Source organism: Primulina tabacum, chromosome 14, assembly GCF_025594145.1.
Source record: "Primulina tabacum isolate GXHZ01 chromosome 14, ASM2559414v2, whole genome shotgun sequence".
Taxonomy (NCBI): domain Eukaryota; kingdom Viridiplantae; phylum Streptophyta; class Magnoliopsida; order Lamiales; family Gesneriaceae; genus Primulina; species Primulina tabacum.
This window is the reverse complement of record NC_134563.1, coordinates 37,570,968-37,596,017: the sequence shown is the minus strand read 5'-3', so window position 1 is coordinate 37,596,017 and position 25,050 is coordinate 37,570,968. Positions and strand designations below refer to the sequence as shown.

At 34.7% G+C, this 25,050-nt stretch overlaps 5 protein-coding genes across 8 annotated transcripts; 1 reads left to right on the top strand and 4 right to left on the bottom strand.

Moving 5' to 3' along the window:
• Nucleotides 1-1,503: 1,503 nt before the first annotated feature.
• Nucleotides 1,504-7,875, bottom strand: LOC142525410 (kinesin-like protein KIN-7N). The gene is given in 18 exon segments (XM_075629698.1): nt 1,504-2,063; nt 2,267-2,539; nt 2,616-2,774; nt 2,930-3,016; nt 3,494-3,772; nt 4,221-4,373; nt 4,451-4,510; nt 4,581-4,675; nt 5,152-5,224; nt 5,312-5,414; nt 5,489-5,631; nt 5,941-6,018; nt 6,148-6,215; nt 6,308-6,389; nt 6,468-6,581; nt 6,688-6,806; nt 7,164-7,253; nt 7,343-7,875. Coding segments are annotated over 18 exon segments (2,541 nt in total). The 5' UTR covers nt 7,488-7,875; the 3' UTR covers nt 1,504-1,643.
• A 1,231-nt stretch (nt 7,876-9,106) lies between these two features.
• Nucleotides 9,107-15,644, bottom strand: LOC142524814 (uncharacterized). Of its 4 annotated transcripts, none has more exons than XM_075628923.1 (12): nt 15,502-15,644; nt 14,368-14,557; nt 14,207-14,281; nt 13,734-13,840; nt 13,592-13,652; nt 12,951-13,010; nt 12,788-12,862; nt 11,903-12,039; nt 10,678-10,754; nt 10,179-10,301; nt 9,589-9,821; nt 9,107-9,340 (listed from the first exon to the last, which is right to left on the bottom strand). In XM_075628923.1, exons 1-12 carry the CDS (start codon nt 15,579-15,581, stop codon nt 9,317-9,319), a joined length of 1,242 nt encoding a protein of 413 aa, XP_075485038.1. In that variant the 5' UTR covers nt 15,582-15,644; the 3' UTR covers nt 9,107-9,316. The 4 variants fall into 4 exon arrangements, with proteins under 4 accessions (XP_075485038.1, XP_075485039.1, XP_075485040.1 ...); XM_075628924.1 differs by having other exon boundaries at nt 10,678-10,732; nt 11,903-12,055; nt 15,502-15,635; XM_075628925.1 differs by lacking the exon at nt 15,502-15,644 and adding an exon at nt 14,991-15,207.
• Nucleotides 15,645-17,208: 1,564 nt separating this feature from the next.
• LOC142524511 (protein PHLOEM PROTEIN 2-LIKE A10) lies at nt 17,209-19,317 on the bottom strand. The gene is given in 2 exon segments (XM_075628536.1): nt 17,209-17,816; nt 17,818-19,317. Coding segments are annotated over 2 exon segments (1,281 nt in total). The 5' UTR covers nt 18,802-19,317; the 3' UTR covers nt 17,209-17,519.
• Nucleotides 19,318-19,931: 614 nt separating this feature from the next.
• LOC142524017 (glutathione S-transferase T3-like) lies at nt 19,932-23,667 on the bottom strand. Its single transcript, XM_075627744.1, has 2 exons — nt 23,650-23,667; nt 19,932-20,738 (listed from the first exon to the last, which is right to left on the bottom strand). Exons 1-2 carry the CDS (start codon nt 23,665-23,667, stop codon nt 19,932-19,934), a joined length of 825 nt encoding a protein of 274 aa, XP_075483859.1.
• Nucleotides 23,668-24,314: 647 nt separating this feature from the next.
• On the top strand, nt 24,315-24,710 carry LOC142524016 (uncharacterized). Its single transcript, XM_075627743.1, has one exon. It carries the CDS (start codon nt 24,315-24,317, stop codon nt 24,708-24,710), a length of 396 nt encoding a protein of 131 aa, XP_075483858.1.
• The last annotated feature ends 340 nt before the right edge of the window (nt 24,711-25,050 follow it).

The window sequence follows — 25,050 nt, the reverse complement described above, 5'->3', positions numbered from 1 at the left end:
TTTAGGTTGAATCAAAGTCTTTTGTTAACATTTTATTGTTGTACCTTAGGCTATAATTCTTGTACTTAATAGAATTCTACAGAGTCATTAAAAGTCTATTGACATTTTGAATACCTATAGACTTTTGTAGAGTTTTTAAAAGTCAAGTTTGAATATCACATGATTTTTTAAAATTCTACAAAAGTTTACATTGAATACCACTAAACTTTTATGGAGTATATAAAAGTCTAGTTTGAATACCTCTAGACTTTTAAACTCCATAAAAGTCATTAAAAGTCTATAACCAATACACCCCCCCTAAGTTTAGATTCAGCCTACGGACACTTCCATCGTTTCTATTTCAAGTTTCAAATGTACATCAACCCATTACAAATTCAGAATTTTCACAAACAATTGACAGCCTAAAAAAGATTGGAAAGGGCCACTTTCCTAAAAAAGATAACCTATTTCCCATTTTAGGCCCTACTTTTCATGTATGGCTGCCAAATAAACAGTTGTATTAGTGGAATGACCAAACCAATTTTCTGAAACCTATCATGTTTCTATATTTAATCTCAATCACCGAGATTGAGAGTTATCGTTGCAGTGTATTTAAAGTCTTCTGGTTTTTACTTGGTAAATCTCGGTTTGTTTCAACCTACCCGTGCAGGCAATGCCTGCACGGGCAATGAACGGCCCGGATCACTCCACATAAGTGATCCGGGCCCACCTCCCTGTAAAAAAAAAAAAAAAATTGGCTCGAAAAAATCCGAGTCGTTGGATCGACCCCTGCAGGCAGTGCCCGCAGGGGTAGGGTCGACCGAACCGTAAATCTCTTATCTAACAAAAAGAGATCTGGCGTTTGATTTTTGGATAAGGTAATAATAACTGTGAGGTAGGGTGATGGGCAAACTAGTAATATCAACAATAAGGATTCGATATACTTTGAAATATAAAATTCATATGCTTTTCAAAAGAAAATTACATACAATTTTTTCATGTGAAAGAATCCCGCTCCTACATGTTGATAATTCAACGTGGCTGCAGCCTCACCGGAGGACATAGCCCGTGAAATCGAGTGATTTGAGGCAAACTCAGCTACTAAAGTATTTGATTACGTAGAAACATTCCCTGAGCAGATAATTCAATTCATAAATGAGGGGTTCGGCTGGTTGGAAAGGCCATGTTAAAATATGGGGGTATTTGTCATGACATGAACAACACAGGCCATGTCAGTATTGTGGTCCTTTCATTTGCACATAAAAGGATTCAAACAAATAGCCCACAATTAAAGTTTCAATACAGCCTCTGCAGGTGCAGTGACATTTCAAAGAAAATTTATAAAATAAAACGAGATACATACTTCAAGAAAGCTACATCGCCTTCAAGACAGAAAACACAAGCGTTCTGCGTCTGTTGCCATTTTCTGGCTACCTCGATCTGCAAAAGATTTAAAAGTATTTTTTCCTTTAAATAGTTGAATTTATACTTCGAATTACACCCATGAAACTATATAATGAGCAGTGAAGTATAAATCCTTCATTATCTCAGGTCTCCAACTATGATATTGAAGAAACATAAACAAATCATGTTGCTATATGACAGATAATTAATTGAAAACATGGAAATAGTACATAAAATACCGAAGTTTAATGTCTTCAGTATCAACAAGATTTGGATAATGAAGACTTCATTGTATCAAGTATAGCTTTGAAGTCATCGTGGAAAGAATTTAATGACCGCTGTCGACCTGCAAATGCAATGCTAAACAATTTGATCTCTTCTTCGAGATTTTTCTTCCTACGAACTTCTGTTTTCAAATCCTGAAAAGCGCTATCCTTTTGTCCTGTTACTAGCTTGAGCATTTGAGATAAACTGGAAATTCGTTGAACCAGCCCTTCTTTATCTTCTTTCAGAAGATACAACTCCCTTTCCAAGCTCTGATATTTACCCTCAGAAATCTCAAGAAGCTTGTTGCTTAAATCCCTCTCATTTTCCAAGTTATTGTACTTTTGTTTGATTGTTGCGACTTCATTTTCTATTGCCTCCTTCCAATAAGCAATTTGCCCTCCCAAGGTATTTAACTATTGTAAAATGTTGAGAGAAATGCAGGATAAAAAGGTAACCAAGAAATCCATCATGAAAACATGAGAGACCATCATTTAAAACTCAATTGAACCAACGATGGAAGGAAAGCTAAGCAGAAAAAATAGATTCCGATTGTTAAGATGGAGACAATTAAGAAAATTGGCTTCGGAAACCTTGGTATATATGTCAAGGGAGTTACCTTGACTTTTGTGCTGATAAGGGAACCCATTGTATTTTCATCCTTTAGAGTTGATGCATCTGGTAATACCAATTTTGATATTGTGCTATTCAACCTCTTACAAAGCACACTACATTGCTCTTGAACCGACATATAATCAATCGCGGGGGATCGTTCCATACCATCCATTGATGTTGATAGATGAAATTCTAAATTTGAGAAGAGGCACAAGCCAGCTTCACTTGTTGTCGATAGTATTTGTGCAGCAGCAGATCTCTCGTCTGGGATGAAGTCCTGATCATGCCAAAGACAAATATTACCATTTAGTTACAATTAAATGAAGGATAGTAGAATTATACCAAGGCATCACCTGTAAAATTTTAAAAACATCCTTGTATATATCTTTACCATTTGACACGATCTCACGCAGGTTTTGTGGAAATTCTCTAATATGAAGTACCTCTTGTTGAAGTTCAGATACCTCTCTTGTTAATTGGCTATTAAATGACACTTGTTCAGCATACTCTCTCTGATAAGCATGTATTGAGGCATTAGATGGAGAATATGAATTACCACGTAGTCAAGGTAAATAATTAGAGGAACAAACAGAACGCTATTTTCAATGCATTCCATTTACATAGCCCTTTTCGTGATTTAGGACAAATTACAGTAGCAGCAACAGACCTTAAGTTCATCTCTTTCCTGAACCACAAGGTTTAGCTGTCTTTGGAGATTTTGAATCTCTTGACTGTGATTCTCCATCAAGAGATCCTGTGATAGACAGACACCCAATATAAGAACATACTTGCATCTCCCACAATTCTGATAAATAAATGAATCAGAAATAATGTTTTTTAACTATAAAATATTATCAGCATTGGATCTCACAAAATAATGTGTGGTTTCTCAGAATTACACATACTCGTTCCAAATCCATAATCATGAAAAGCTCTAGGGAATAGGAAATATTATTTCACTATGTTTAAGAATTAATACCACTTATTATATGTATTAGACCTTCAATCACAAGTTATGGACAGAAATCTGTGTCCTTACATATAAACTAGATGTCGACTGATGATTAAAGTAGCCTGCCATCGACAATTCCCAGGACAGTGGTATAAAAGTAAAACACAGCATTGGCAAGGTTGATGGACAAATATACACCAACCATTTGAGTCACATTTATTTATCAATTACATAACAGAAAGACAACAAATAATATGATAATTCAGAGCGAATAAATACCTCATTAGATGGAAATGATTGAACTTTCCTCGCAGGAGTCGTGTGGAGTGAATCAAGGTCAACCATGAAACCTTTATTCATTTTCATCCACGTGTCTTCATCAGCAAAATTACTAAATGAATCTGGAAGTGGGCTAAACTCGGATTGCATCAAGTGTTGCGATCTCTTGGCAACAAATACATTTGGAGCTGCTCTATAACATGGGGTACTAAAACCTTTTTCTTGGCTCATGCTGTGACAATCCATGCTTCCATCTCGAAGGCATATTGTGACATCATTCTACAACCATTATTAGACGCTTGTTTGAAACAATAAGATTGCCGATGATGGGTTCAATAGAAGTAAGCTAGAAAAAAAACGAGCAGAATGTTGTGTTTTCATAATGGCAAATAGAAAGAATAAGATTATTTCACTTGTTCGCCATGACCAAAATTTTTTCTCAGTCCTTGTGGGAGAGGAAGTATAAATAAGATGATGGAAATTGAAATCGAATCATCATTCATGCAAAACCAAACTCGTTTGATGGCAATCAGAACACCAGCCAGGAGGAACTGTGGTTGCTTGTGATCAAATATCAAGGTGTAAACTGAGAAATATAGTGAAAATAGTACACACAGAAATGACTTTAGTAAGGGTTCAACGGGTAAAAAGTAGCTTAATTTTGCAGGGTAAAGAAGAGAGGAAAATGTGCTGAAAATAAAGCCTTATGGGGATCTCTAAGTTTTACCTGGAAAGAACTTTCGTCTGAGTTTGACAAAGAAACCAAATGGCTACGATGATCAATTTTCATATTCTGTTCCCTAATGCACTGATCGCGCTCTTTATGCGATCTTCTTTCCTCCTCCAATGCTGTAGCCAGCTTCTCCCTCTCCAATTCATACTGACAAAAGGTTAAAAGAATGTTATTGTGAGAAGATATTAAAGTGTTTGCAACTCCAATAAATACATAAAAGTAACCTGAAGCATCTCATTTCTCAGTTTCAGGATTTCTTGCTCTAAAACTTCTGCATGAGATCCCTGACAAAATAATTTTACCGAGATTATTTAGTTCAAGTCCACGTCAAATATATAGCAAAACCATAGTTACCTGAAGTTTCCTCCTTAGTTCCTCAATTTCTAGTTTTTGTCTCTTTAGCAAGGCAGCATCTGTCACTACCTGATATTAAATCAAAAAAAGATTAGCTATACCATCAGATTGAAATAAAGGATCCCATATCAATTCAGTGTACTGACAACCTGCGGAAGGGTACTCCACAAAAGGGTCCAATATACTGATCATTAATTCTTAGACTTATAGTACCAAGCAAGGGTCAGACTGAATTTTTGCTAGGCAGGAACAACAAATCACTAATTTGGAAACAATAAAGCCACTACTAAGTACAATGCTGTCAAAATAAAAGAAGGAAATCTGATTATTTCAATTCTTAAGCTCGTCTTTAAATAATCATTTCCTTTACTTGGATGATAAAATCTTGAATGTTTCTTCCTGTTACTGGTAAATTTAAATGAATCAAATCTTAATTGCTGAAATTGATTCAGTTGTACAAGCTTATAGTTAGATTCTTGACAAGCCATATCTCATGTTGAAGGAAGGAAAATATACCTCTGAAAACATAAATTTACTACACTTACAGGACATCTTTACAGACCTCATTCACTTTGAACACAATTGGTGATTCGTTTTGCTCTACTGGCAAACTGGAGAGTTCCTTTTGTTTCTTCTATGTGAACCTACAAATTAAAGTCGTTTCCAAAAGTAAAATTGATATTAAGCAGATGTAATAGCAACGTTAAAAAATAAAAACAGTAGTTAAAGACCTGTTCTGGTGCAACAGTGCAAATTATTGAAGTTTTTGCATTACCACCTAGAGCAGGTTGAAGAATACGAGTAAGCTTGCTATCACGATAAGGAATGTGACCTCTGCACAAGAAATTGGATGAGTTAATAAACATTTATCACTATATTTATTGACAGACGCTTCGACTACTGACTACCTTTGCTTTCCATCCTCGCTTAGTTTGTTAATAACATTACCAAGAACCATTAAGCTCTTGTTAATGTGTTTTCCTTCTTTCAGGCGAACGCCCCCAACCTGAGTTTTAGCAACTCTTTCAGATCCAGCTAAGTCAACCAAGTTCTACATTGAAGAAATTAGACAAGCAAATGTGCAGAGATTAAAATACAAATATGATATATATCATCGGATGCAAATCAAAAAAATTGAAACTTACCTTCAGTACACTAGAAAAACTTCTAAGATAAGTATGAAAAATAGACTGTAACTTTATTTTAAAATATTGGTAACGCTAGTTTGTGTGCATTGGTTGCAGTTAGCTAGTAGTAAGGAAACTAACGAGAACCCATTCACTTTAGTAAACCAATAGTTTGGTCTCAAGTGGCAAAAACGTTACTGACTTTTTAATAGTTCTAATGCAGGATTACGAACCAAGATCGAGACTCGAATAGCATCATCTGAACTTGAACCCCTACTAGAGTTGGAAGCCTTTTGATTGCTTTCAATTACCTGGTTCATGATAAATAATTAACACTGATGATATAAGTGGGAGATATAAAACATTTATTTTAAGAAACGAACATGACAAGTAGCTACCCATAAACATGGCATCAGAAAATTCAAGAGCATACTGCGTACCATTCTAAAAATAGTGTGTGATCTGCTACTGCGAGCATTCATGTTAGTATCACCAAAATGCCTACTAGCTGGTGAAATAGAAATAAAAAATATTTGATTCGTATGAGTAAAAAGACTAAATTCAATTTATTTTAAATTGCATTCTGATCCAAAGTCAAACCTTCTCCAAGTTGGAGAAGACCAAGCACTTGGTCGATGCTGTTTACAATTTCCTCCCTGAGACCTGCAACAAATACTCCATGCTGGAGGACAAAAAAATTAAAAGCCTTTGTGTGTTAAAAAGAGTTAGTTACAATATAAGTTTTGTATCCATAAATCACCTCCAAGCTCTCATGAATTTGAAGTTTTTGATTCTCCACCGCAAAAAGGTCAATTATGTCTTCATTATAAATTTCCATATAGGAAACTCGTATTAGAAACTCCCTATCAGATGCCTAAAATACAAAAGGTAATAGTTCATTAGAATATGATAACAATTTTTACTGTTGAAAAAAATTAATTGGAACAATTTTTATTGTTGAAAAAGATTGATCTTATCACCTGCTGAATATTAGCAAAAATATCTTTCACGGCCCTATGGATAATTCCAGGATCATTTTCCGTGCCATTCATGGTAAAAGTCTTACCACTACTCGTTTGTCCATATGCAAATGCAGTTCCTAAATTACAATTCGATTATCATTATAACAGCAAGAATTTAAACTAGAGCAACATATCATAAACCAGACTCGGAAGAGATGTCTAAGTTTGATGACAGTATAGGAAAGCACGTAGCAACTCAATAAAAAGAAAGTATTCTCCTTCATATAAAACCTATCCTTAAATTAGTCCCCATCTATTGCTTCAACAATCAAGAATGTCCAGATTAAACAGAATATATTAATAAATTTACACCAACTTCATGTTTGACATATGTTCTTACATTTTTCTTTAACATATCGTACTATTAAGCAATTAAATTGGCCAAAATAACTCAAAAAAGAAGATGAAAAATAATAATAGTCATCCGTAATTACCGTTGAATCCTTCCACCGCAGCGTGGATAATGTTCTTAATAAGAAGCTCATAAACCGTACCATTACTGCAATCCTGGTCGAATACATGATCTAAGAAAAAGCATAAAATTAAGCAATCATTCCACGGGTCCAACTCAAAATACTTTTAAAACTTTAAAATAGTTCGTAAAATCGCTTACCAAAAGCAAATGACATTCCAGAAACTGGAGTATTATGAACTCCATGTAGCGAAACGCAATTATTTTCAAATTTCCAGTGATAGGAATTTCGCGATTCCTCATTAGATGATGGTCTCACTCTCACGGCGACGCAAATCTTCTCCATTTTCAAACGGGCAGCCTTTTGGCAGCGAGGCAGTAGATTTTGTTTTTGAATAATTTGGAAGCTCCAACGGGCTGCAATCTGTATTTTCAATCAATAGAAGGGAACGAGTTTATCAAAATACCCTTTAATTTTTGGGCTGCTACTTTTGGTTTAGTTTGATTTAGACCCGTTAGGTATTGGGCTTAGCCATTAATTTTTGACAGAATTCGGTGTTTACGGGCCACAGCAAAGTAGATCACCCGTGGGTTTGGAATTTCTTACAGAGTAAAAAGTAGAGATCCAAGTAAAACACAAATTGAGAGGAGAGGATATGGTTAGTCGTTGGGTGGTAAAAAATGTGCTTGAATCGAGTGAGCTCTTGTATTGACACGAATCATGCATCTAGTTGCATGAAAAAAGATGTTGAAGCAGCAGCGTTTATAACAAACATAATATTGAAAATTTGTTTGCTTTAGTAGGCAAGCATTATATTTGCTTGTGACAATTTTTTTTACGCAAACGAGCTCCATCGGAACTGGATTGTGTTCCAAAATGAGCTACATTTTTTTTTTAATGCAAATGAGTGATTGTATTCCAAAAACACAGGCTATATACAAATGAGCTCCACCGTCTTTCTTTAAAATATAAGTTGTGAGTCGTGTTGGAGAACCATATTACAAAATATAAGTTGTTAGATAATCTTCTATGAGTTTTGTAATTAATATATCGTGGAGGTGAACTACTAAACTAAAGGCGCAGTGACTTTATGGTTAATTAGGCTTCGTTTGGTAATTTGTCATGTATTAACAATTATAGAAAATTTGGGGGGTTACGTTAATCAATGTATTATAGCATGTTTCATGACCATTATTCATATCAATCTATGTTATGTGATATTAAAATATAAGAGGTAGAGTTAGCATTACATTTAACTTTGAGCTAACGATATTTGTGGTATTAAATTTTCTATAACATTTTTTATTTAATATATTAAATATCATGAAGTTATTTTATACAAAAATGCCCTTTTATTTTTGGGCTGCTACTTTTGGTTTAGTTTGATTTGGACAGGTTAGATATTGGGCCTAGCCCATTGATTTTGTTTGACAGAATCTTGTTTACAGGGTACAGAGCACAGTAGATTATCCAGTCGGTTTGCGATTCATGTTATTATCACAGAGAAGATTATCCAGTCGGCGTGCGATTATATTTGGATCGTGTCATGATCATGTAAAAATAACTGCCGCTGTTTTCCGTGTACCTTCGGACTAATGCAATATTCTGCAATATGCAAAATGTGCTAAATTGACAAACTCACTCAAAAAAATATTAAAAGAAAACTCCTCACAAACGGGGGCTCATCTACACCACCACCCCTTGGGGTCGTTGCTGGGTATTCAAAAATATGCTTTAGCCCATGAGCTCTTGTATTGTAATATTCCATATTCTGGTTATCTGAATGCACGCTGACTAGAACTTTTAGTAGACATTAATCATCCATATAGTTAAATGAAAAAAGATGTTGAAGCAGCGTTTCTAACATAATATGACGATCTAGAATTTTTACTGTGTCGAATTTGTTGTAGTAGGCACACATTAGATTTGATCATGTAGACGCTCTTTTCCCCCAAGGGTCCAGGTGAGCAGAGATAATCTGAGGATGAAAGTGCGCTAATTTTCTGGCCCGTAACTGAGTGAGTGTATAATTTTATTATTAGTACTGTTTTGGCAAACTGCAAATGTATTCTAAAAACACAGCTATATACAAATGAGCTCCACCGTCTTTCTTTAAAACATGTTCACCTAGTCCACGCACCAAGTCAATCAATCTCATCGAGGTCCCTTGATGTCTACAAGTTCACAGGAGGACTCCCCTGCATTTTTCACATCAAAACGAAAGTGAGGATCAAATTTTCAACTTGTGATAGATCTAGTAACTATATCTCATCATTCATGTGAAAATAATTCTCGTCGCAATCGTTTGTGTAAACATTTTAACTATGACTTTTTTCCTGAAAAAGAAATCATGACAAGTTCTCCAATTGGCTTCCAACATGATTTACTGTTAAAATTCTTGATTAAACTACCGGAATAAGATTGGAAAAAAAATAAAACTTCTCACCTTGAATAAAAGATCTTGAGCAATGTGTTCCCATGGTAATGATACGGACATTAAACGGCAATTAAGGGGAACCATCTCTTCTTCTGAAGGTCGATTGGCAGATGCTGCTGCATACGCATGTTTTGCCGCCATTGATGCAACAGAGGCTGCTGTACGAACCATAGTCCCTATCCCAAGTCCTTTTTTAGATATTTGAATTGGTGAGTGAGGACCTGATTCAATTTTGCTTCGATCTATCACAGGAAGTTACAAAAGTCAAATTAAATGCATATTGACTGCACAAATAAAATATTCATCATGGAAAAAGGGCTGGGTAGATGATACCCATATGGGTAGTATACCCTTATCCAGTCCGCAAATGACGCGTGTGCTAAGTGGATGTGGATAAGAGCACTACCCATGTGGATAGCACGAACAAAACCTGAAGAAAGGACTAGAGCTATAGCCAGTATCGTTTTCAAATTTAACTGATTAACACAAGTAGCAATAAACCAAGATATCCACAAGTACAGCAATAAAGTTTAATAAAACTCAGACCAATGTTTCTCAGTTCACAATACATATAAATAACAAGAGAAAAGTCAACTTACCTAGAACACCAAACACAGCTACTTCAACTTCCCCACGCCCTCCAGGACCTTTCATGTAAATTCGGTCAGTTTTCCCAGAAGAATGCCCAAGAGAGAGAATGTTTCCAAAACCAGTCCTTCCCGCTGGAACATTGACAATACGAAGGAATGAAAGGCATAGCATTAGAAAAATATTTCAACTGCAACACAATTGAGCATAAAAATTATTTTAATAGAAAAACTTTTACTTTTATACAAGGAAACTTATAAAAGACATTCATCCTGATTATGGTGGTCCCAACCCCAAAGGCAACACAATAAGGTGCAGAATGGATCAAAACACTAGCTTGATCTTTCTCTAACTCATTGTGAAAAGTAAAGTCCCTAGATATTTTCATATTGATAATATAAACCAGCCACATAAACATCATATAGAACACAAAACAATACCGAAGACGTAAATACAAAAAAGAAATAAAAAGCACAGTATGATGCATCAGATATGGACGAAGTAAATTACCATCATATGCTTCTCGGACCATTTGATAACTAACAAAGCCTGAAAAAAGAGTGATCTGCAACCATAAGCCGTAATAGCTGTAAATATGTTCGTTAAAGATGAATCAGAAAGCCATGCAGCAAAGAAAAAAACCAACAAAAGCTTCACGAGGCGAAGATCTCTTTTTAAATGATAGGCTTCAATAATCTCCGGCACATGCATGAACTTGAAATGGTGAATAGTCAAAGTACAAGTTCGATGCAACAAAAATGTGAGTGCAATTTTATGCAGCAATGGCTTACGGGAGAGCTGAAAAACTTAAAAACCACATGGAGAATGGAGTTATCGAAAGTGCTTTTGGAGAGCAGTAAGATGCCGTGTCAAGGCATCAGGCTAAACACCAGTTGGATATGAGAGGAGAGCCCCTCTGTTTATGTTGTTATTTGGAACTACATTTTTTTCTTTTTTTATGTGGGACAAGCTAATTGGAAAGTACTAGGGAAATTCACTTTAAATTTATGTTGCAGCAATAAATAACGTGAAGGGAAGGTGCACTGCAAGCATACTAATCCTTTTCTTAATTTGAAAAATTAAAACAGAAATTTAAGTTTTGGGAAGTTGAAAGCTACTCCAGGCCCAAAACAACACAATGATTAACATGAAAGAATGTTGAAAAGTGGTACAGGTACCAGAGTCTGAATTGATGAATATTCAAGTACATGCATGGAATAAAACTACAGGGCAAGTTTCTTGCTAATCCCATGCACAGTACAGACAATGGGAACAGTATCACCATTTGTATTCATAAGGTCCATGATACCCCGTTTCAACAGCTATTTACAAAACAAAGAATCCATGGAAGAAATTCAGAAAAACACTTAATATGTGTATCGCTAGGTCAAAAATTTTCAAGCCCACTAAGCCAGCCCTGGGAAATTCTAGTACTGTTTAAACTGGGTTCCTCAGGAAGGCCCGGAACATATATGGCCTTTTGCCGATTAACATTTGTACATTAATATTTTTTGCAGTTATTGATGAACAAAAGTAGGTACTATTTTTTTTTTCTTCGATCGAAAAGTAGGTACTATTGATGAACAAAAGTAGATACTATTTCGTAACACCTCCCACTTGGTTAAGCCAAGTAAGACTGAGGCAGACAACTAGGATGGCTGTTATGGCTTCAATCAATTGCAAAATAATTGTTGCATTACTTACAAAACTGTTTATATGATTTACTGAACGCTACCTTGGAGTTTGTTCTCTCTCCAGCACTGTTGACAGTCTCTGAGGAAGAAATACCAGAACCACCGCCAGATTGCTCCATATTTTCGCTAGGAAATGCTGCCCCATCATGGGCATTAAGCAGTACACAATAGCAATGGTCTGTATCAGTTAAGACCTGTGGGATTAATAATTTAAATTTATATCAGCAACTTCTGCAAAATAAATTGAACTATTTTCGCTTCAAAATATGTAAGAAAACATCATAAGAGGTTAGCCATGGTTCATTCTTCTATACATGTACATTGCCTATTTTTATATCCTCTCAATAATATGTGATATTTAGCTGATTCTCTATAATTTAATGTAAAATAAGAATTTTAGTGCAAAGTATCCTGAGAAATCTAAATACTATCAAAACATTACTATTTAATAAAATACGTTTATAACATTAACGCATGGTAAACCCCAGAAAGACAAAGCTCAGGAAGACCAAATACATTCAGAAATAACATCCTGACAGCACCACCTACAACACCCATCCTATCCCGAAAGAAATAATTTATGAGATCCCTAACTGCTAAAAGTACGGGACAATCTTCAAAATCCTCAAACAAATTTGAAGAGATGCCTCCTCAAGTCGTTGTATGGCTTAAAACCAAACTAAAAGGATCGGCAGAGTCATGATCATCTTCTCATGAATTGGATAGCAGCAACCTTTCAAGGAAGAGCCAAACTGCTTAACTAAAGAAATCTAACTTGTTATGTGTTACTTACTGTGGTGCTCAGGAGCTCTGAGAAAGGGAAATTAATTAAAAAAAGGGCACAAAAAACATCCTTAGGAAAATACAGATCGAAATAATTCAAAAGCATCATGAAATATCCAGATTAAATAAAACTAGCACCTTACCACTGCATCAAAAGTGGAATCAAAGTCATCAACCGCAAAACATATATCCGGATAGGCAGACATTGTTTCTACTTCCTGATTGCATGTGTAAAGACTGTCATTATAACCAACAGGGGAAATATTTCGATAATAGAGCCAACTTCCTTGAAAGCAGGGGACTTACCTTCCTTGAATCTAAATGAAAATTAATGCGACTCGGAGATGCATACACAGTCTTTACGACCTGTGTAACAAGAAATGTTTGTTTAAGTTTCTCCTATGTCTTATGAACGAGGATGGAAATGAAATCAACAAAAACAAGCACTGACATAAATCACTGATATAAATCACATCAAGTTAAAGATATTATTATGTGTGATGTAAAATACCAATATTTTGGCAAAATATACATCCATAGAAGTCTTGAGAATAGGATATTTGAGTAGTCTGATTTATTGCTACATATGTCCAGACTCCAGTGGTAGATTTTCTCATGCAATTGGACTCACAAGAGCATTCAGAATATTTGCAAAGACATGTTTATGAACACAATAATATGATTTGAGCTTATTGCTAAGTTAGCAAGCCAATATCTAAAATGAGCTTCAAAAAAATCAGCACAGGATTTGAGCAGCCATTTTTCCCTCTGGTGGAGCATTTGGTTTCTCATGATATAGGTCCTAAATTTGAGATACATTGTGATAATTCAAAGAGGCCAACAACCTCAATCTTGATCCATCAATATAAATGATGACATATAAGCACATAAGAGAAGATTTTACACTTGACAACAAGCAGATTTCAATTCAGAACAATAGAAGATACCTTATAGATAGGAGTCAAAGGTCTGCCTTGGGAAGATTGATATTGTTGAAGGACCTGATGGCTGCAGCGGAAAATAATATAGTAGATAAAATTAAAAAGGAAAAATGTCAATAATTAAGCAAATAAATGGATTGATAATAACCTGCAAATGGCTACAGTGACACTGAAGGAAGTGTGAGCAATCAAATTTAAGTAAAACGAGCGCCTCCAATCTACGTCCTCTGAATTTTGACCAAGTAATTCATCTAACTGATTGACAATAAAAGATTAGTTTCATCTAATGACAAATTAGCATAATCCTATCAAGTAGAATGTAGACAGATCCAGACACCGGTTTTAGCCAAGCAATCCAACTAGTCTATGTTAATAATAAAGATTATTTATTGATACACAAAATCTTTTTGCAGCAACATGTATATAAGAATACACACATGTTACAATCAATTATTTTATTGTTTTACAGATATACACTCTCATACCGCACACGCACGCCCACACACACACAGAGTCTAGACTTGGGAGCCTTGTTACTTTGGCCAATGTTCAGAAGGTATAGTTTAATGTCAGAATTTGAAATAGGAGGACAGTCACCAAAGTATTTTGTTCTCGGTTTACCTTAGAGGCCCACCTGCGTACAAAGTAGGGAGAGTTGGTTTCCACATTTTCAGTGAGTTTCTGTCCTGGCACACTCTTCACAGATAAATGCATTTACATCAGATTCCACCACTAACACAAAAATTGACTGATGACAACATATTATAAAGCTTAGAAAATACCATTTTCCGAACAAAGAATATGAGATCGTCATCTTGACGACCCCTGGACACTCTACCATGAACAAAATATAAATCAATGACGTCACGCCAGAATCCTGAATCCATTTCCACATCCGACGTTTCTTCCTCATCCAATACAGTTTTCCCAATCAACTTTGAGTGTTTCCTCACCATACTCAGTAATTCATCCCTGCCAAAGTTTTAATTTGAAAGCATTATTAAGTAAAAACAATGATAACGTACAATTAACTATACATCATCTGCTTATCAACAAGTGCCCTTTTCGAAGAAGCCACAAAAGTTATTTGTGGGTTTGCACCCAGAAAATAAGGAAAAAACAGACGCAGAAGTTCAAACTTTTCGACTTTTTAATACAAGAATTAAACAATCAAATTCAAAAACGAATTAACTCAAAAGTTTTAGAAAAAACTTGCTATCACGCCCGAGGAGCTAAAATCAGCAACTCAAAATTCCGAAATGCACTATTCGATCCACAAAAATAAGTAACTTGTCCCATTTCATTGAACTAATTAACACATCGATAATCACAAAACTAGTTTCGTTATCTGAATGACGCCCTTTAAACGTAAAATCCAATCAAATGAAGCAAAATTGAAGCTCACCGAGTGGGGGTTTCGGATTTATCATCTAGCATTTTCTAAGTTGGGTTTTCGAGTCTTAATCCAAAGCAGTGATATTTGGCGACCGAGGTTGAATTAAGATAACTGCCAGATTATTGTTTCCAAAATACCAACGGATGAATATTTTCTTCTTTCTTAGCTTTCTGGCTTGTTTCAAAAAATGAGAAGATCGAGAAGAGTTGGTTCATCGTTGGATTTTATTTTTACAGATTTTCATTTAAATTTTGTAATTCCAATTTAATCCTTTACAGCACACAAATTATTTTTAGTTTCAAAGGAAGCTTGGCAGAACTTCAGGGACCTATCCAACAAAAAATAGGCTAGATGTGACATAGCTACAACGTTGGGCTTGAGTCTTGTAATATAAATTGGTTTTGGGCTTTGATTGTCTCGTCGCCTCAAAAGTCGACCTCATCCATTATAATTTATAAACATAATTAGGAGATATTTTTATATCATAGGTAAAAGTGTTGTAATCAATGATGAAGCGCACTTGCTAATCATTCTGTCAAGCAATGCACGCCTGCTTCTTTCCAACACACGCATGTGCATATGCAATATGATCAAGCTCATCACGGCTGTGAAGATAAGAGACCATACTCTTGTATTCGCTAGCAAAACGAGATGACCAGCAACCCACCATTTAGCTTGACGAGTGGTCGATTCTAGATAATATATATAGATACAAAATAGTTGCAGTGAATTTTTATATTTATAAATGTATATTATGATTTAAATCATTGTTTATGTTAAAAGTTGAAGAGATGTTAGTAAACAAATAAAATTAAACGTCATAATTATTTAATTTTGTGTCATATCTAAAATTAACTCCGTAAAACCCAATATGCACGCGCGATGCGTTAACCTGACAAAATGAATGATCAACGTAGACCCCTACCCCAGCCACCACCCAAAATTAATTTAAGAGATTAATGAATAAATAATAAGTCCTCAATTAAATTAAAACTTCGGCTCTCCTCACTAACACAATCTCTCCTCACTGGCATCATCATTTAATAAACTCTCCACTCCAACACCTCAAAAACCATGGCTGCCACCACTTTCAACCTCAGAGCCAGCACCTCAACCACCGCGACGAGGCGGAGTGGTGCCGGCATGGCCACTTTGCTCATAAACGGCTTGGTCGGGGCGTTTTTTGCATCGTTGGAATGGTGTTCTTGCATCCAAATTTCCACCCACGAAGATGATTTTGGATCAGATGAAGCAACTGATATGCCTCTGATCTTCAATGACGCCAATTTTAGAGGTGATCACCTGCATCCGCATGATGGGAATCTCAGGAGACGAAGAATAGGCAAAGGTAAGAAAAGTAGATTACTGTTTTGATTGATGATTAATCAATTTCTAAAAGTGGTTAATTTTGTGTATGAAATATTAAATATGTATGATCTTTATTCTTCATCTTTTTTCCCAGCTCTGCAATTTATTATAATAATTAAATATTTACAAAGTTGAAACATGGTGTAGCATAATTGAGCATGCAAAATAGTTTTGTTTGCCTTTTTTTATATGTATAATAATTGTGTTAGCGTATATCATAAATGAACAAGGGGCTAAAAGATACAGTGAAAAATTAAGAATTTGAAATCTTAAGGAAACCAAAAAAAGGTAATAATATAAAAATGTTTGGAAATCATATGAAAAGGGAATGAGCAAGCTCAGCAGGGTCGACTTGCCTTTATTTATCCAAGGGTATTTCGCTTTTGCTACAACGATGCAATTTGATTTTGCACAAATATCTAGAAATATTTTTAAAATAATAATAAATAAAAACCTAATAGTGAAATTGAATGATGGCACCGAAGTTACTTCATATATATACTAGTGTATTCGCACACCCGAAAAATTGATTTTTTTTTTTAAACTTAATTTCAATAAAAAATCTAATAAATTTATGAAAGAAAAAAGAAAGGTTTTTTTTTTTTTTTGGGTTTTTTGCAATTAAATAGTTTTGGCTTTTTTTTAATATTATTATAGTGGCATACCAAGAGAACATAAGACCATATACATAGTTAATTACGTTAGATGCTTAGACATGTTCAGAACTAGATATCTACGACGCATGATACAGGATATATCGATGCCATATGGACATAAAAATTAACCAAACGAAATCAAAATCATTGAAATTTCACGAATGGGGAACAAGACAAACTGATGCAATACAGGACAGTTCAAATCTGTAAGATTCAATATCATTATATAACTAGAAACAGGGTGATCAATTCCCCAAATCAGAGAGATTAATATTGTAGCCGCAATTGTGAACTAGTACGCTACTCTTTTTTTTTTACCTGACAGATACACATCCTCAGGAAGCCAAGTACAGAATGTTCGTATCCTGAGTTGCTCGATGATTTTAAAGCTAACAACGAACTCTAAACATGAAGTTTCATTGGCCATCATTTCATGAATCTAATCTATATACACGAATGGAAACTGCAGAATGTCTTGTCGTCTCTTTGGCTACTTAAAAGAAGTCATAAAGTTTCATGCAGGCAACATAACCCGTGTGTTTCCCACAATGTATAAAAACAACATGAGACACAGGGTGAGAATCACAGAAGATTTTGAACCAAAGTATCTCACTACTTCAAATCCCCTCTCCACGACCTCATCATGAACCACATTAAGACTCCTTTTCAAGAACTCCATCGTTCTCCACAAGAAATACTCGATCACTGATCTCACAGTTTCGAATGTCACCCTACCAGTCACATCTAGCAGAAACTTACGGTTGCTAGGCACTGCTAATGTTGATGACACGCTACTCATCCATCCATCTTTGTTGAAGATCGATGGATCCATTCATCTCTCCCCCCACTTTACCCAAAGAAGCCTCTGACTCAAAACCCTTCTTGCTTTTCAAACTCGAAGCTTCAGTATGATCAATGATGGAAGAAGAATCATTTGATCCCAATATAGGACCTGATTTCGAACTTGTCAGCACTTGGTGAGATGTCTTAACAAGAGTTTCAACCATCCCATTACAGAGAGAAACCAAGATGCTCTTCATATCATTTTGATGTTTTGGATTAGTCAACCCCGAGAACATCTCATCGTAAAAATTAACGTCCATGGTTTTATCAAGATAAACTGCAACAGCAGTGCCAATAAAGGTCTTGATACTGTCTGCTACTAAAACCCTACATCTATCATCCGAAATCATATCTAACCATCTAGACGATGTCATGGAACTTGACTTCATATCCGACTGACCACTTTCACTTGGTCCTTCCGCAGAATCATTACCATAAAACCCCAAAACCAAATTTCTCGCAAAACTCCCAATAATCACAGAAATGAATCCTGTCCCAGCACCTGACATCAATTTATCCATGATCCTATCAGGAAGACTCAGTTTATCCATTTCTTGCAGCTTGATACCGCCATCCCCTACCTTATAACCTCTTAAAACCCCTACAGTCATAGCCTGTGAAACACGGATTACGGATTCCGAAAATTCCTCCGACCGAGCGATTTTCGACAATTGCCTCAAAGTATTAGGAATTTCATCTGAATCAGATTTCAGAAACTCCTTTAAATCCCTAGATACGAGAGAAACGGCCTCAGCAGAATCAGAAACCATTTCAGCCATGGAAACCAAAGATCCCAAGATTTTCATTATTCTCTCTGTTTTCCTAGATACAGAGGTTATATGGTACACTTTATACACACCATAGGTCGAAATTCCAATCAATCCCAGTAAAAAGATCCATCTTTTCTTCCTTCCAGCAAAATTTAAGCGGCTTCCCACCAACCAACTTTCCATAAAGCTAAGATGAAGGTGCAACAAAACCAATTTCCAAATAAAACTACGAAATTACACGTCACCAACAGAATCAAGATAAAAGCAAAGAAAGCTAAAACAGAAAGCGAACCCCGGAGCCCAAATTAATCGAACCCTAGGCCACGCGACCAAAGAGGGGAACGGATTAAAAGGGTTCTTCGATAATGTAAAATATGAGCGATTGCAAATACCAGAACCTTTTACGGGATTCGTGCACTCTGATTGGTGTAATGACCAATAAATAATGGCCACTGGATAAATTTTGGAACGCTACATGGATTGAGGGACAAAAGACCATACCTGTAGAAGATGAGCCGACGCAGAGGAAGAAGATATGTGGGTTTGTTTGTTAGTTTCTTGGTTAAATATAATAATTGTGGTGAGACTGAGAGGAAAAAAACAAAGTGAATTGACTTGAGAAGTGACATGGAAACAACAATGGCATATTTGTTTACGAGTTCTTCACAAATGGGGCAGTGGTTGAGTTGAAATCTGGGAACTACAGATTACATTCACTAGCTGCAAATTTGGGAACAAACTTCATCTATTACTATTTATTTTTAAAAAAACATACAAGGGCACCCGCATTCGTTATTGTTATAACACCCACCACCTCATCAAAAATCGTAGGGTCCACATGCCACATACATATTACATTAACACATCTATTCTCCCACGTTCATTTTAACATTCACACTCATTATTTGTAGGTCTCGCTGTCCACTCATTCATCTTATTATTACTTTAAATTAAATAAATTCAATTTCAAATTTTTTAAAAATTAAAATTATTATTATTTTATATTAATAATAATACGTTTTTATATATTTAGTACGTAAAATAATTTAATTGTATGAGTGTCATTTATTTAAAATTAAATATTTATTATAAATCTAAAATAAAACGGTACAACATATAATAAATGAAAATTACAATGAATGAAAATTATAACAAATGAAAATTACAATAATCGAAAATTACAATAACTGGAAATTAAATATTCCATCTCCCCCTAATCTCTTGACATAGACGTTCGTGGATGATAAGTTGCTCATATGTCATTTGCGAAGTATCCTTCGAAAGGATTGCATATTCTTTTAGTTGAACTTTGGCTATAGCAGCTTTGCTTTCTTCTCCTCTACTTCGAGTTGTTTTTGTTTCATTTCAACTTCAACTTTTTTCATGCTTGTATATTCAGTAAACTTTGCAAACATATTGTCCAAGTTTGTTGTCATACACTCCATGTCCAATCTCGTTTTACCTTTTCCCTTTCTTTTTGTTGTCTTCTGACCCATTGGACGATTTTCTTCTTCGTTTAGGTCTACATGTAGACTCGCATCTTGGTTGGTTGAGGTGTTGCTTGCTCCCGACTTCGAGGTCCTTGCCTTCTTCGTGCTAACAAGGTGATCAACGGACTGTGGAGTAAACATTGGACGGTCTTTTATGATCCTCCACACATGCTCAAGATTAAATGCGATGCCGTTATTTTCCTCACGATATTTTTCATATGCAAGCCATAGTATATCCTCATCACTGCGGCCGCTACGATATGCACTATAAATACTATTGTAATTTGCATTGAGGCGATATACTTTTTTTTGGATGATATTGTGCCAGTGCGATCGTATGACACTTGCACTTCTATTGGGTGTACCTGCGGGACGATTGTCATTGTAGTAGCTTGCAACACGTCCCCAGAAAGCTTCCGCCTTTTGATCATTGCCGATGATTGGGTCATCGCTGATAGTGACAAACGATCTCGCAAAGACCTCGTCTTCAACCTTTCTCCAGGTTGACCGTTTTTTTCTACCTTCAGCGCCAGAATCCACATTCTCCAAATTTACGACTTCAATTGGGGATTCACGGTCGGACAATTGAGTCTCTGGGACGAAAGTCGGAGTGGCCGGTTCATTTTCCGTCTGAGTAATAAATGGCACACTGGTTGCATGTGGATTAGATGGATAGTTTGATGGATATGGATTATATGAATAATTTGGTGGATAGGAATTATAACGATAATTTGTTGGATATGGATTTTGTGGATAATTTGGTGGGTATGGAAAATATGGATAATTTGGTGGAATTTGTGAATTTTGGGAAGAAGTATTTTCTTCCGGCTTTTTTTGAAAATTCACGAAATTTCTAAAAACCCTCGGTAATTTTCATCCATTTCGGAACAAAGTAGGATTTAAGAAATTTAAAAAAAAAAGAATTTGAGATGATGAAAATAGAAGAGAAAAGATTTTTGGAGTGAAAAATAATATGTTTTGATGTTTGAAATAATCTGTGTAGTGTGTGAATATTTATAGATGAATATATTATTTTTTTATTAAACTAGCCGTTAAAACAATTTTTTACTTTTATAAATAAAAACAACTCTTAGTTTTGTAATTGAACATTATTTTTAATTTATTTTAATATCCGAATTTCTTTTTTAAAAAATGAAAATTTGAAATTTAAACCAATACATTAAATAACATTAAATAAGGAAACATCATCACGTGTGTGGGGCCCGTGTTCAGCGACGGTTTGTAAAAATCCGTCGTAAATAGCGATGGTTTTGTTTCATTTTTTTTTAAAAAATAAGCGGATAGAGGGGCGTTCAAACATATGAACGCCCACGCCCACTCACAATGGAGAAAGGGTGTTAATATCCGTTGTGGTTGCTCTAACCGTGTATTCAAATATACATGAGATTGATGAAAGGGTATTTATTGATGAAAGGGTATTTTAATAGTGCCAACACCATGCGGATGAAATAGTAATCATTTGGGTAAATCAATTAATGTATCATTTTTGGTACCAAACCGTGTGATTTCTCAAGACAAAACATACTTGGTGTTTAGTCAATCATTTGGGTATCACGTTTAAACACGAAAATACCATTCAGTTTAGGTCAGCTGGACTGAAAAATGTGAGAAACCTGTGGGCATGTTTCACATGAAGTTGGCGGTACCTTCCGAAGTGTAAAAACACACCGCTTGTTTATTTTAAAGGTGAAAAACAACACCTTATCCAAAACAAATGAATTTCAAGTCAAAGCATGTTTCAAGGAGACCGAAATTATTGTGTCTGTCATCTTTCATTTGTTAATTCATATCACATTGTGATTAACCAATACATAAGGTTGGTTCAAACTAATTATCTTGGTATCACTGCCTAAGACTACATTTTACATCTAAGCTAAATAATCGCAATAAATAAAAGTAAAAAAATTATACTTCTTAACTAAAATAAACATTTTTAATTAATTATGAAAAACATTTATTAAAAAAAATATCTCTCGATCTTTTACACAAAAATTAGTGATACTATTAAATATTATACAAAGAAACTAATTACACGAACACGAACACGAACACGAACGTTTGCACATATTTATTAGACGAGTTGGATGGACAATATTCGAACAGATGCCCCACCAAACAGACGAGTTGCAGACTGCTCGTTTCGGTAGCCCGTTTTAACAACTCTAAGTTAAAACTAAATATTTGAAGATGGATTCAATCATTTGAAACTTGCCATATCCTCGGCCGACCACTAAAGAGTTATCGAGTCATCTTACCGGGCTTCAATAATTAAAAATCAAATATTGGGCTCGGACTATATGGGTTGGGCTTTTATATTTTCCAGATTGACTTGCATATTTTATCTTCTGGTCAAATTAGGATCATAAAAAGTTTATTCAGCTGCGAGAGAAACTGATAAATTAAATTGACTCATTTTTTTTTTTTTATTATTTTATTTCATGATCTCTAATCGGGACCAGCGTAGTTATGTTGAAGTTCCCGAATTCAATTCCAGTTGGCCCACAAAACCAATCTTTCTTCTGTTTTAATAATTTAATTTTCGTGGTTGACTAAATGCATTTGAGTACGAGTAGGAGGATTAAGTAAGGCGATTAATACAGAATTAATTTTTTTAAAAAATAATTTTGATAAAAGTATAAAATTTTGAATTAAATAATCAAAATCTCTAAATTCGGGTATTAAGGGAGTGTTTGTGAAAGAAAATATATAAAAAAAAAATAGTAAATACTCCCTACTAATGTTACGAGTATATGTATATAAACATACATATTATTATTATATCATATTTTTTAATATATTATTAGCTTAACTGATGTAGCAATTTCCCCACCAAACAAAGCTGAGATTAGTGGCTGTATATTTTTCTTACTAGCTAGTTTATACTAGTATATAAGATATAAATAGATATTATTAGACTATATATATTGTCAAATCTAAAGTTAAAATCTGTAGTTAACTTAAAGGTTAAAACTGATCTTTCTGCATGCAGACAAATTTTATTTCTTAGGGTCTATACATGAAATTGAAAATTAAAAATAACATATTTTGAAAGTTATAGTATAAATGTTTCTTTTTTTTTTTCCCCTAGATTTTGTCAAATTTTTTTTATGTAAATTATGTTTGAAACTTTTAAAATGCAATAAAAAAAAGCGAAGAAAAAATCATATATATTTATGTCGAAGAACATAAGAGAGTAGAAAAATAAAACACGTTTTTTTTAAATTATAAAGAAACTAACAATTTATAGATTGCAATCAAAATATCATTTTTTTTTATTTCGGGTATTTTAATTTTCAACAAATTTTTATGTATCGTAAGTGCTTAAAAAACCTATGCACAACAAAATATGCGTCAACTATAACAAATTAATGAAATTAGGTATTTGGGACATTGACAGATCAATTTCGACCATAATTGATATTTTAGGTTAAATGAATTATAAATATTTTTCATTAGTATTCAATCTATATTTCAGTCTAATTTTATATTTTTATCAACTGACTGATTTATATTGACAAACCTGAAAGAACTTATTCATATTTCAGGAAAAAAACCAAAATATTCTAAGTGTTTATTCAATCTCTTCTAAACACTTAAACTTCTTAACCGATCCTATAATCAACAAATATATGGATCAATATATAATTTACAACATAATAAAGATCAGTGTGTGTATATATATATATATATATATATATATATATGATTCGGACCTTAATCAATGTATCAAACATAACTAACAAGAAGACACGCATCAAGTCAAACATTGAAAATCGACTGCATTTAATATAATTATTAATTTCGTTCAATTCAAGTTTGTCTCACTGTCAAAATGGTGGGCGCCATCTTGAGGGGGGCAAAGAAATCTAAAACCCAACCGTTAACCCTTTCTTTTGTTCATATTAATATTATATTAATAATTTAAAATCTGTTATATATACAATATGATATGATATAGTCATTTGTCTTCTAAGTTCATAAATCCAAAACCAAAAATAATAAAATAATTAATCAGTTTCTTCACAAGAAGAAGTACTTTCATGATATTCTTCATCAATCTTCTTCCACAATCCAAACGTGGTGGTTTCTTATTTATTTCAAAAATTATGTAACCATTTTCTTTTCAGATATTATATGTGATCACAGGGCTAGTAAAGAAAGTGATTTGTTACTTGCATGAAGATCATGAAAACAAAGGAAAGCCAAGAAAACAGGTTCCTGCGCATCATCACGATTCCGGTTCGCGCTTTGGCCAAAGTTCGAGACTTGTACGTGAAAAGCATGACGCGATATGCCGACAAGATCAGTTACAGCAACGTTATGGGGTTGCCGCAGTTTTCAGGTCTACCGAAGAGCTTCAGCGTGAACTCGGCTGGATCATTACACGACGAGGATTTCCGGGAGCTGGTTCGGGCTGCCTCGGCCAGAAGTATCCGCAGTCGAGTCGATATGAACATGTACATAAAGGCGGAGATGATGAAGATCATTCATGAGGCGGGCTCCGGAAACGGCCCGCGGGCTATGCATCCTAGGAGCAGGAGCGTGGCCATGGGTAGAATTGATGAAAACAAGCCTTGTTGATTCTTTGGTGAAGAAATAATTAACAATGGCAATGATTTTAAGTACTCTACAAGTAAAAGTCATGCTGTTGCAAGAAGCACTGCCTTTTGATCAAGTCCAGTAAATATAGCAGTAACTTCAAATAAATTAATAATATGTCTATTTCATTAAAAAAAGGTTTTAACTTCTATTGCTCCCCGGAATATTCATCTCTTTGTTATCTTAGATTAGATGTAAATTGTTCCTAACTTAATCGGCTCATAAAATAAATATATGGTCCATGTGGAGATTTCACAATGCATTCATTTTCTCTATTATCGTTTCAGTCCCGACATTTTATAGGTATTCAAAATTCAAGTTC